This window comes from Neofelis nebulosa, chromosome 12 (assembly GCF_028018385.1).
Source record: "Neofelis nebulosa isolate mNeoNeb1 chromosome 12, mNeoNeb1.pri, whole genome shotgun sequence".
Lineage (NCBI taxonomy): Eukaryota > Metazoa > Chordata > Mammalia > Carnivora > Felidae > Neofelis > Neofelis nebulosa.
In genome coordinates, this window is record NC_080793.1 from 49580886 (window position 1) to 49593827 (window position 12942).

General features: G+C 43.4%; 1 protein-coding gene and 2 pseudogenes across 5 annotated transcripts in view; 1 reads left to right on the forward strand and 2 right to left on the reverse strand.

The window, feature by feature from the left end:
* FOCAD (focadhesin) overlaps positions 1–12942 on the reverse strand; it is a 325702-nt gene that overhangs the window by 218516 nt on the left and 94244 nt on the right. For all 5 annotated transcript variants that reach the window (XM_058695228.1, XM_058695227.1, XM_058695229.1 and 2 more), the window contains 2 exons: positions 12657–12744; positions 8840–9042 (listed from right to left, as the gene is read on the reverse strand). In XM_058695228.1, coding sequence (XP_058551211.1) covers positions 8840–9042; positions 12657–12744 — 291 coding nt within the window. The remainder of the gene's footprint in view (positions 1–8839; positions 9043–12656; positions 12745–12942) is intronic.
* Positions 9581–10575, forward strand: LOC131490920 (prosalusin-like; annotated as a pseudogene).
* On the reverse strand, positions 10777–10875 carry LOC131492263 (U6 spliceosomal RNA; annotated as a pseudogene).

Below are 12942 nucleotides of genomic sequence, written 5' to 3' on the forward strand. Positions count from 1 at the left end.
TCCTTTTTTTTTTTCTTTTTCCTTTAAAGTGAACTCATGACCCAGAAATTGAGTCACATGTTCTTCTGACTGAAGAACGTCAGAAGGTGACCTGACTGAAGGTGCCATCCAGGCACCTCTGAAATTTTTTAAATAATGGCTTTATTGGGATGCCTGGGTGATTCAGTCGGTTAAGTGTCCAACTCTTGATTTCAGCTCAGGTCATGATCTCACGGTCATGAGATCAAGCTCCACATTGGGCTTTGTACTGGGCATGGAACCTGCTTAAGATTCTCTCTCTCCCTCTCCCTCTGCCCCTCCCCCGCTCACGCGCTCTCTCTCTCTCAAAACATCAAAGTTTAGGGGCGCCTGGGTGGCTCAGTCGGTTGAGCGTCCGACTTCGGCTCAGGTCATGATCTCACGGTTCGTGAGTTTGAGCCCCGCATTGGGATCTGTGCTGACAGCATAGAGCCTGGAGCCTGCTTCAAATCTGTGTCTCCCTCTCTCTCTGCTCCTCCCCTGCTCATGCTCTGTCTCTCTCGCTCTCCTTCAAAAATAAATTTAAACACATTTAAAAAAAATAATAAAGTTTAAAATTCAGTGAATTTTCGGGGCGCCTGGGTGGCTCAGTCAGTTGAGCATCCGACTTCAGCTCAGGTCACGATCTCACAGTCCGTGAGTTCGAGCCCCGTGTCGGGTTCTGGGCTGATGGCTCAGAGCCTGGAGCCTGCATCCGATTCTGTGTCTCCCTCTCTCTCTGCCCCTCCCCCATTCATGCTCTGTCTCTGTCTCAAAAATAAATAAATGTTAAAGAAAAAATTTAAAATTAAGTGAATTTTCATAATTCATGGAGTAGTGGAACAATCACCACAACTAATTTTCCTCACCCAAAAGGAAACCCCATGCCCATTAACAGTCACTCCTCATTCCCCTAACACCACCCTAGCAGCCCCTGGCAATCCACTAATTAATTTATTTTGTTTCTATTCTGGCTATTTCATATAATAGGAACCACACAATATGTGTTTTCTGGTGGCTGGCTCCTTTCACATAGCATGTTTTCCAGGTTCCCCCAGGCTGTAACTTGTATCAATACCTCATTTCTTTTCGTGGGCAAATAATATTCCATTGTATGGACGTACCATGTTTTTATCCACTCATCAATCAATGGACATGGGATGGTTATCACTTTTTGGCTATTATGAGGAATGCTGCTATGAACAGTCCTGTAAAAGTTTTTGTGAGGACGTAGGTGTTGAATTATCTCAGGTATATGCTTTAGAGCAGAGACAACATTTGAAAGTAAACCCCACTGTAAAAACAAATCAAGAAGCTATCTTTACGGATATGAAAAGATCTCTGATATGAAAATATAAGATGCAGATAATGTGCCTGGAATGTTATCAATTATTTTTTTTTAACTGGGGGGGGGGGGAGGGGGACTATGTATCTGTATTTGCTTGTGTACGCAAAGAAAAGTAGGAGGCCAATACAAAAGAAATTAATACCCACTAATCATTACCTGTTTGATGAGAGGCTGGGAACTAAACAACCAGAATCAAGGGTAAGAAGGAAGCTTTTCACTGTATACGATTTTGTAATTTTGGAACCACTTTAATGTGCTACAATTTTTAAAAATTAAATTTGTAAAATTAAATATTTACATTTACTATAGCTCTCTCTCAAAATACTTCCCCTAACCAAAGATGGAATTCATAAAAGATTAGAATCAAATTTTTTTCTTTTAATTTTCTTTTTTACTTTTTTTTGTTTTATATTTCAGAGAGAGAGAGAGAGAGAGAGACAGACAGAGCATGAGCAGGGGAGGGGCAGAGAGAGAGAGGGAGACACAGAATCCAAAGCAGGCCCCTGGCTCCGAGCCGTCAGCACAGAGTGAGACGCAGGGCTCAAACCCACCGACCGCGAGATCGTGACCTGAGCCGAAGTCCGATGCTCAACCGACTGAGCCACTCAGGCGCCCCTAGAGTCCAATTCTTTCGATAAATGACAAACAGCATTGGACCGGAGATTTAAAAGCCAGGACTTTAGCACAGCCATGCCAGCTACTGTCTCTTCCACAATCTCTGAGCCTTACTTGGCTCATTTGTAAAATGGAAGTAATGACTACCTTCCTGCCAAGATCACTGAGGTAGATGATGACACAGTAAAGCACCTAGCACAGTATCTCAAGTTGCAAATACAGGGAAATATTATCACTGTCATCTTTAGGAGAGAAAAATAAAGCCAGTAGAGAGGAGCATAAAAGAAAATAATTGGAAATCACCATGAGCCATAAATTGAGTCGCAAGCAGCAACGTTACACAGACATGTAAGAGTAAACATATGGAAACAGAAAAGCGATCCTGCTTTACTCGAAGTATTAGGTTGATGTTTAGGCTCTGTGTTTTGTCTGTTTGTTTGCCTAAAGGTTAGAACAGCAGGCGAAAAGCACAATGTTGAATGAGACATCACAGAACAGTCTCTGTGTCCCAGTGAGTGACAGCTGCCCCTGGCACAGGCCCAGAGCAAGGATGCAACTCAGGGTTTTCTCGAAAGTACCAGCCACCAAATTGTGGCCCCACAGCCCGGAGAAGGGTCTGTGAAAGTGCTGGCCGGCACTTTGTTTTAGAGGAGAAAGCAGATGTTTAAAAATAAAAGAGGTTTATGTTCGGTGAATGACATCTCAGTAAAAAATAAAGAAGAACCAATAAGAAAACAACATCTAAATGAATATTAAATAGTTGTAAAGCATCTTTCACAGATATTAGTTGAGAACCTTCATTCTAAAAAGCTTGTAATAAAAACGTTCAAGTCTGTTAAGTATTAACAATAAGACAGACATCTGATAGTACTTCTTTGTCTAAAGGGGTCTGCAAAAGAAATTGTGAATTCAGTGAATATAGATCTTCATTAATTTTGAAGAATAACCCTCATCTGCAATAGTCTCTAAAATAGGCTTAACCCAAGTGGAGCCAGGATTTTATCAGGAGAGGGAACACAGAAACTCCAATCGGGAGTCCCTTAAAAGAAGGACAGGTTTTTTGGAGAGAGGATCTCATCGCTCACCAGACCAGAAGCAGACGACCAGACTAGACATGGCTTCAAGAGGCTCTTTCTGCTCTATCTCTATGAAGAATCCAGTCAAGAGTGGAGAGCTTTGGGAGGGCTACTTATCACCAAAGGAAAATCCACACCAACCTCAGTATCCATGTTATTAAGAGGCAATGTTAGATGTACAAGATCAACGACTTAATTCCTTTTCAGTGCCAACCAAAGCTTTTAAGAAACCAGTTTATTTTAATGTACTAGGACTTAGTGCTTGCCTATAAATCTCAAACTCTGTTCTATTTACTCCCAAGTTCAGCACAAAAGATGATAAATTACCATGCCAACAACAAAAAATCAAAGCGGAGGCAAAAGGATGGAGGCTCTACAGTTAAATAGTTAAAAATCTGAATCTCAGGGCACCCGGGTGGCTCAGTTGGTTGAGCGTCTGACTTCGGCTCAGGTCATGATCTCACGGTTCGTGAGTTCGAGCCCCGCGTCGGGCTCTGTGCTGACAGCTGGGAGCCTGGAGCCTGCTTCAGGTCCTGTGTCTCCTCCCTGCCCCTCCCTCGCTCATGCTCTGTCTCTCTCTAAAAAATAAATAAATAAAATTTTAAAATATTTAAAAAAAAAAAATCTGAATCTCAACTCTATCCTTCACGACCTGTGTAATTTGAGCAACTTAGTTAACCTCTCTAGTCTCCGTTTCTTTAGTTGACGTTCTTAGAATACTTTCTAGACGTCAAGCAAACACAAACCAAAACCACAATGAAAAAGCACTTCAACACCCACCAGAAGCAAAAATACAGACAATGACAAGTGTTGGCAAGGATGTGTACAGACTGGAGTCTTTGTACACACGTGGTGGGAATGTCCCTTTGGAACACAGTCTGGCAGCATCTCCAGCAATCAAGAGAGTCATCGTATGATCTCACAATCCCGCTCCTAGGTATCTAACCCACAAGAAATGAAAACAAGGTCACGTAAAAACTTGTATAGGAATGTTCATAACAACACCATTCATAATAGCCAAAGAATTAAAACCCAAATGTTCATCAACAGATGAACGGAAAAACAAAACGTGGTGTATATTCAGGCAGTGGAGTCTTATTCTGGGATTTCTCCTACCATGTATGCCACCCCCACAGGTGTCTTCCTGTGGACCAACGTCACCGCCCTCACACCCCAGGGGGTGGCTTCCTAGAGACCAGCTCTGGCAAGAGGCGCCCAAGCCAACTGCACCATCCAGGAGGCCATAGCCACATTCTTTCCAACAAGGTCTGATCTCAGTCTTGAGTGGGGAGATGCTCTCGGTTCCTTCCTTGTTTACTCTCTCCAGTCCTGGAGTAGGAGTAGCTGCTCCTTACGTTTATTAATGCAATATTCCTTACAGCCTCTTTTACTCGTTAATAATTCTTTGTAGGAAGTTTTTCTTTGTTCAAATTACCAGCATGGTTTCTCTCTCCTACCTAGCCCCAGGCTCATACACTGGTGCTTTCTTTTCTCCCCCCACATCCTCTGCAGGCCAGGGCAGTTAAGATTTTTAAGCATGTCAGGGGCGCCTGGGTGGCGCAGTCGGTTAAGCGTCCGACTTCAGCCAGGTCACGATCTCGCGGTCTGTGAGTTCGAGCCCCGCGTCGGGCTCTGGGCTGATGGCTCGGAGCCTGGAGCCTGTTTCCGATTCTGTGTCTCCCTCTCTCTCTGCCCCTCCCCCGTTCATGCTCTGTCTCTCTCTGTCCCAAAAATAAATAAAAAACGTTGAAAAAAAAATTAAAAAAAAAAAAAAAAAAAAAGATTTTTAAGCATGTCAGAGGAGCCTGGGTGGCTCAGTCAGTTAAGTGTCTGACTTCAGCTCAGGTCATGATCTCGTGGTTCACGGGTTCAAGCCCTGCATAGGGCTCTGCACTGATGACATAGAGCCTGCTTGGGATTCTCTCTCTCCCTCTTTCTGTCTCTGTCCCACTTGCTCTCTCTCTCTCTCTCTCAAAATAAATAAATAAACTTAAAGATTTTAAGGGGCACCTGGGTGGCTCAGTCGGTTAAGCATCCAACTTTGGCTCAGGTCATGATCTCACAGTTCATGGGTTTGAGCCCCACATCAGGCTCTGTGCTGACAGCTCAGAGCCTAGAGCCTGCTTCAGATTCTGTGTCTTCCTCTCTCTCTGCCCTCTCCCCTGCTCGCCCTCCGTCTCTCTCAAAAATAAATAAACATTAAAACAAGTAAAAAAATGATTTTAAACACATTAGAATTTATAACTAGTGTCTGATATTTTTTTTAACCCAGAAAAGCACAAAGGTAGTTTTAAATATCACATTTAATAGCCTAAGAGATAGGATCCTGTTTTCCACACACCACTAAAAAACAGTACAAGCTTACTAGATTATGTGAATCTTTAAAAATAAGATGAGTGGCTGTTCTGGTATCTTACATTTTTTAATTCTCAAAAATTAGAAGTTAAAATGTGCTCAATTTCACGGTTATCAACCCTTCAGAAATGGATAGGTTAATACAGAATCACATGGTACAAGATATTTACCCTTGTTTTCATTCATCAGAAGAACTGGGCTTTTGAAGAATTGCTCTAAGGGCGCCTGAGTGGCTCAGTCGGTTAAACGTCCGACTTCAGCTCAGGTCATGATCTCACGGCTGGTGAGTTCGAGCCCCGCGCCGGGCTCTGTACTGTCAGCTCGGAGCCTGGAGCCTGCTTCGGATTCTGTGTCTCCTTCTCTCTCTGCCCCTCCCCCACTTGTGCTCTGTCTCTGTCTCTCAAAAATAAATAAATGTAAAAAAAAAAATTTTTTTTTCAAGAACTGCTCTAGTTCTAAAGCAAACGTGCTAAGTCAGAGACACCCATCTAAAAATAATAAAAAAACAAGATCTGTGGTTTTGCACAAAGGTCTTTTTGTGAGAGAGAGAGAGAGAAAGAGTGTGTGCGTGCACACAGGTGCAATTGGAGGCAGGGCAGAGGAAGTGGGAGACAGACTCTTAAGGACGCTCCATGCTCAGCAGAGTCCAATGTGGGGTTCAACCCCACGAGCCTGGGATTGTGACCTGAGCCAAAATCAAGAGTCAGATGCTCAACTGACTAAGCCAGCCAGGACCCCCAGGTCTTTCTGTAATATGTAAAGATAATAAAAAGATCTTATGTTTCCTTATCAGAAGCACACATTCCTCACTGAATAGCAATTTACTGAATGTCTATCATGTGGTAAACAAGGTGTTAGGTATTGAGGATACCAAGATATGTCGGCAACATCCTAGCTTATTTAAGTATGTGGAAAATAGAGTATTCAATTAACAGCTGGCTAAAGTATTTTTGAATGCTCTTTCTACGATCAGCTGAAAAAGATAAAGCAAAAAACACTGGTGTGGAAAAATACAAAAAGTTCAACAACTGTTGCAATTTCGATTTTAATGTGCTTAGAAAATAAAGGTGAAGTGTGAAAAGGGTCACGATTCTTCCCCTCGATGAGCTCACGGCATAGCTGGAGATACAAATACGTAGCCCCCTAAGTTAAGACACAGCACAAGTGAGTAATGTTGTAAGTGCTGGGGACGCAGAGGAGAGGGTAATGAATTCGGACTCCAGGAGGCTGAGAACGTTTGGCCGAGTCTTGAAGAATGAGTAGGTCAGGCGAAGGAGACAAAAGAGCATTATGTGCAAAAGCAAAGATTCAGGGAGAGACTCAGTGACTTTGCATCCTGTTAAATTTATAGGTATGCTTGGAATATAAAGGCCTGGACAGGTGCAGAAGAAAAGCCAACAGTAAACCGTGGCTTACATTTTTAAAAAATGGTGATCGTAACTACGCCGAGCGTCCACAAAGCAGCACATTATCATCGGGAGAATGTTTATAGCCCTAATGGTATTCCTTCCTCCTCCCTCTTCACCAGCTGCTGGGGACAGAGTCCAGCTGTTAGTGTTAATGAATACGATTCCCACACACCTAGGCGAATAGCCAACTGAGCGCCCGTGTATTCCTTTCAGAGTGATTCTCAAAACATATCACTTGCAAGCTAAAAGAACAGAACTCTTAGACATAAGTATAGCCTGCTCTGCCCCCATCCAGAATACAATCATTGTTCTGTACCAGCCAATCAGGCGGGAAAGTAAAAGGCTATTAGAAAACCTGGGCAGGGCACCTGGGTGGCTCAGTAGGTTAAGCATCTGACTTCTGCTCAGGTCATAATGTCACCGCTCGTGAGTTCGAGCCCCGTGTTGGGCTCTGTGCTGACAGCTCAGAGCCTGCTTTCGATTCTGTGTCTCCGGCTCTCTCTGCCCCTCCCCTACTCACTCTCCGTCTGTCTCTCTCTCTCTCATCTCTCTCAAAAATAAATATTTAAAAAATTACATATACGATTTAACCATCAGCAACAACAACAAAATAAAAACATTTTTAAAAAGTAATTAAAAAAAGAAGAAGAAGAAGAAGAAGAAGAAGAAGAAGAAGAAGAAGAAGAAGAAGAAAAACCCAGGCCGCACTTGTATTAGAGTGGGCACGAGAACTTCCTTCCCTCTTTTATTTTTTTAAAATATTTTTTAATGTTCATTTATTTTTGAGAGAGAGAGAGAGAGAGAAAACACTAGTGGGGAGGGGCAAAGGGGCAGGGAGACAGAGGATTCAAAGTGGGCAGCCCACTGACAGCAGTGAGCCCCATGCGGGGCTTGAACTCACAAACGTCACGATCGTGACCTGAGCTGAAGTCGGACACTTAACTGACTGAGCCACCAGGCGCCCAAGAACTTCCTTCTCTCATTGCAAGTGAATTACCTATACCAAGTTTTAAAGTTCTGGACAAACAATTAGGAATTCGGATGCTGCAGTATGCAGCCAATTTGCCTATGGGCTAGTTTTTGCTGTGCCTTCAAGCAAGGAATCACAGTGCCCGGATTTTTGCTGCTAGAACATGTAACAATACGTGATTCCAGGTTTCCCTGCTTTCGCAGATGAAACAACTGTGGCAGTCGCCTGCATTTATATAATGTCACTCTCCACGGAGACAGAAGATGTTTCACCTGTTTTACTTCTTTAATCCTCATTCAATCCCCAGAAAATCGGTAGTTGGGAAATAATCCCACATTTTACTGAAGGCAAAACTCAAATACCAAAAGAGAAAAGGTCTAACAAATGCAGGCCCAGAAGCGAGCCACTAACCAGATGTTGACAATACGTTTATTGTATTACGTTATCGTAACAGAGACGGTGAGATTGACAAAGCAGAATGAGGTATGCCTAGCAGGCAGGAATACGGATGGAGTGGGACAGACCCGCAGTCTTCAGACTGAAGGCCGCAGCGTAGGGGCACACACAGGAGACGTCGGGAGCCATTAAGCCAAGGAAAATGGCAGAAGGTGCCACATTTTAAAAAATGAAGTCCTAGCTCTTGCAGATGCCAGAACTTCCAGGCGTTTGAGATTCCCAGCCTTGGATTGTCCCAGATGTAGCAACACGCTGTCCTTATTAAACCGTACGACAAGAAAGGAGGATTCCTTGCTCAAATGTGTTGGAGAAGCACTAGGTTAAATTGAACTAGTTCCTTTTCTGCAGGATTTCTCAGGACCTTGAACTACTAATGTAGACGGGAAATTCAAAGAGGAAAAAAAAAAATTATACGGCACTTCCAAAATTGATTTTACCCTCCCCATTCACAGTCCAGAGGAATATACTAATAGCTACACCACTGCCTGACAGAATGGTAACGTTCAAGGTGTTCACACCCAAACAGACACTTCATCGGGATGTGAGATTACCTGCGCAAACCTAAGTCCCACACTGCCACCTTACTTAAGAGAAACAAGGCTGAACTCATTACCTTCTGGCGGTCGTCTCTGCAGGATTCCTGCTGTACTATTTCCAAAAGGTTTACAGCCAACTGCTGCCTAGAGGGACCTTCTTCGTCCGTGGACATACAGTCTTCCAAGGCAGTAGAAGATAGGATCTGCAGAAGAGGCATCACCAGCACCAAGGAGGCCTTTGGGATTTTCTGACCCTCAGCAAAAGAGACGAGCTTCAGAGCTATTCATCAAAACAACAATTCACAGTTAAGAAATTACTACCACAATCCGACAAAATGCTATTTTGTTTAAGAGTGATATGCAAAAAGTTTCCTTACCCCTTTACAATTGGGTCAGACACATAACTAAGATGACAAATCTTATCCTTTTAGAAATCGGAGGAACGTAAAAACGAACTATTATCGACAACAAGCAGTGAATGTAGGTAACTGGTAATGAAGACACTCTTACAGAAAATACATACCACAGAGTATAAACCAACTCTTAAAGTAAATACGAATTTCTTTAAAGTACAACTCAACTGTTGCCCTTGTAAGGTCAGGTCCTTCTACAGTCCTCAGCGGAGCCAGAGACCAGAGTTCCTGATCAGTGGGTTCTAAGACCGATGTGCATGCTTCCCTGACAAACCCAGGTGAGAATTATATTGAGATGCTGAAGCAGGGATGTCCTTCACTGTAACTGCTAAAAGCTGATCAGGAAAAATCTCAAAGTCCATCACCAGCAACCATCAAACTCATTCTTATAAATGATGTTTTAACATGGACACTCGGCTTACACATCAGAAACATACGCACGAATGGGTAACAAATTAGTTACGTGTATAATCTCCCCTAGACCATTAACATAATGAGTTAAGGCCTAAATATCTATTTCTTCACAATCATTAGATGAACACTAATTTACGGAAAGATGTCACTCATAGGATTCAGAGCTAGAGTACCAAAGTAATCATCTGAATTACCCATCGCAGCAAAAAAAAAAAAAAAAAAAAAAAAAAAAAAAAAAAAAAAATTCTAGGAGCCTTAAGTCAGGTCAAAGAGTTGCCAATATTTTCCTTCGATCAGAAGTCAAACCTGGGCCGCACCCGCGTGGCGGCCGTGACGCACAGCCGCCGGCCCGGGGGGGCTCGTTCCTCCGGTTACTGGGGTTGGTCTCGGCCACAATCGCCGCCGGGGACCTGACTCCGCTGCGCTGACACTTGGGCGCCTTCTGCAAATGTCATTGCCAGCCCAACTTCCAGGGTCTGGAGCGTGACCTGACCCAGCACCAGGCCGGCCAGCACTTGGCCGGGGCGCCGGCGGTGAAGGCACCGAAGGTCTTCGCGCAGGACCCAGCCCCCAACCAAGCCACTGGTCCTCTCCCTGCAGGGCTGGACAGGCACTGGCAAGTCCTGTGTTAGCTCCCTGCTGGCGCACCGCCTTCGTCCGGGGTGGCCTCTGCAGCCCTGTCACGTGCACCACTTTTCCCTGCCATCCACTTCCCCCATCCCAGCCCCATGGAGCACCACAAGAAGGATCTTAAGAGCTGGGTCCAGGGGAATCTCGCTGCCTGCAGCCACTCCCCCTTCCTCCTCGACGAGATGGACAAGCTGCTCCCCGCCTCTTCAGTCCATTACTCTTGGCCCCTTGCTCTGGCACCATACTCTCAACTCTCCATTCCACACCCTGTGTCCCAGTGTCGTAAAGACAGGCTGAGACTTCTCAGTCTCCATGAACAGAGGGACTCAAGCTGCCACGTGGGCCTGGTTTTTTAAGTGTTTAATTTTCTAAGAGAACAAATACAATAAACTTAGCCATGGGACCGGGGTGGGGGGGTGAGGGGTGGGGGGGGGTGGGGGGCAGGGAAGAAGTCAAACCTAAACATGGTATGAAGTCCAAACACCTGTTACTCTAACACTACTAATTGACCTTTTCTGCCTAGGTATCAGGGGGTTTTTTTCCCCCCATTAAGTTTTAAGCATCTGGAACGCTTCACAAATTCGCATATATCCTTGCACAGGAATGCAAATCTTCTCTGTATCGTTCCAAGCCAGCCATGAGTCTTAATCCAAGATTCTCTCTGAGAGATTAGGAAAATCCATCACCTTTTATGAAACAGGAAATGCATAGAGTTCTATCTTCCTTGTTATAAATCTTCCAGGCATTTTTAGAGGTCGCTATTAACAATCAAGGCGAGTGTTTAATAACGAAGCAGCATAACCTTTGTATTACCGCTGAGCATTTAGCAAATTCGAAATCATCATCCTCTTGGTGCTCCTGTTTGAACGCACTCTTGCCCAATAGACAAACAACACATCTTCCCTACTTTGCAACATAACATCCCGGATGATAGAAATGCTCGAAAACAAGATCGCACGGCTGGTTACACAACTCTGTAAAGTCATTAAAAAAAAAAAAAAAAAGCTACTTTACACTTAAAAACGGGGAACTTTATGATAAATAAACTGTACCACAAGAAAGCTGCTAAAAAAAAAAAAAAGAAAAAGAAAGAAAAGAAAAGAAAAGAAAAGAAAAGAAAAGAAAAGAAAAGAAAAGAAAAGAAAACAGAAGTATGGCTGTCTAAAGTGCTAGCGTTGGCAAATTATACCCGCGGGAGGATGCCATGTGCACCACCAGAAGAACAACATCAACCAAAAAGGCAAAAGCAGTTCAGAAAGAGCCTCAGGAGGGCCTAAACAAGGCCAACAGACAAACAGCACAGGAAGCCAAGGGTCCCCTCCACTTGCTAGAGCCATGGTCAAGACAGATTGTAAACAGGAGACCAACTGACCCTCAAAATCGTGATGAATTAAAATGCCCACCATGAAGCTCCCCGTCGGGGTTTACCTCAAGCACTTGAAAATGACGGTGGGGACAGATCCACAGATCACGGCACCAAGCAACATAATCTAGTCAGATCCTACATGACTACATGGATCGTATTAGACCGAGTAAAGTAAGGCGACATTAGCATAAAAGCTGCGTTTTAAAGGTATGACATCCTTGCCAATCTGTCAGCCCTAGCGACTGGATTCTTTACCATATTCTTAAAAGGAACATTTTTAAACTCCCCTCCCACCCCCCCTTTAACCCCATCCCTCACCCTCGTTTCAAATCAATCCTGGATAGTCGGAAGAATGTTATCTTTCATTTGTTTCCAGCTAGGTTGATACAGTGACTATAAATTAAATCGTGTTCCAGGTTGCAACGGTTTTAAATAGGAAAGGTATATAGAGTTTAAAAAATGAATACAAATGCTATTTGTACCTTTCTTTTGTTTCAGGCGTTTTATGCTATTGACTTTCAATCTGATGTACACTGTGAATAAGTTGAGATGCCCTTCAAAATATTTACCAATGTCATTGCTACAGGATGTAGATTATAACATCCTAACGCACAGCTGAGATAACTGGTAAATTATGGCATAAGGAGACTTGCAAAAAACACCTTGCTGGGGGAGCCTGGGTGGCTCAGTTGGTTAAGCATCCAACTTAGGCTCAGGTCATGACCTCACGGTTTATGGGTTCGTGCCCTGCATCAGGCTCTGTGCCGACAGCTCAGAGCCTGGATCCTGCTTCGGATTCTGTGTCTCCCTCCCTCCCTCTCTTCCCCTCCCCCACTCACGCTCTCTCTTTCAAAAGTAAATAAACATTAAAAAAAAAAATTACCAAAAAAACCCCCACCTTGTTGGGTAATAAAAACAAAGTTCTACTTTGTTCCTTAATTAGGAAAATTCTAGAATGGACACTCAAAGTATATAGGACTTTATAGCACAACCTAATACATAGTTCAAGTGAGTCCTGCTACCACTCATGTTAGATTTACGATTTACTCTTGTGAGAGTATTTTTATTTACCCAGACTTAAGATCGGCTTCTGCTGACTTGCCGGAGTCTGTAGAAGCAGTAAAGCTATTCCAATTATGACCAGTTCAACAGGAAAATCCTAAAAGAAAAACAAGAGTGGAATTAAAGAGGTTCCCAGAGCCATGCTTTATTAACACATATCCAGGAAGAGTACATACATATAACATGAGAGATCTTAAACCTATTGTACAACATTTTTTTTTAATTTTGTATTTTTTTTTCAATATATGAAGTTTATTGTCAAATTGGTTTCCATACAACACCCAGTGCTCATCCC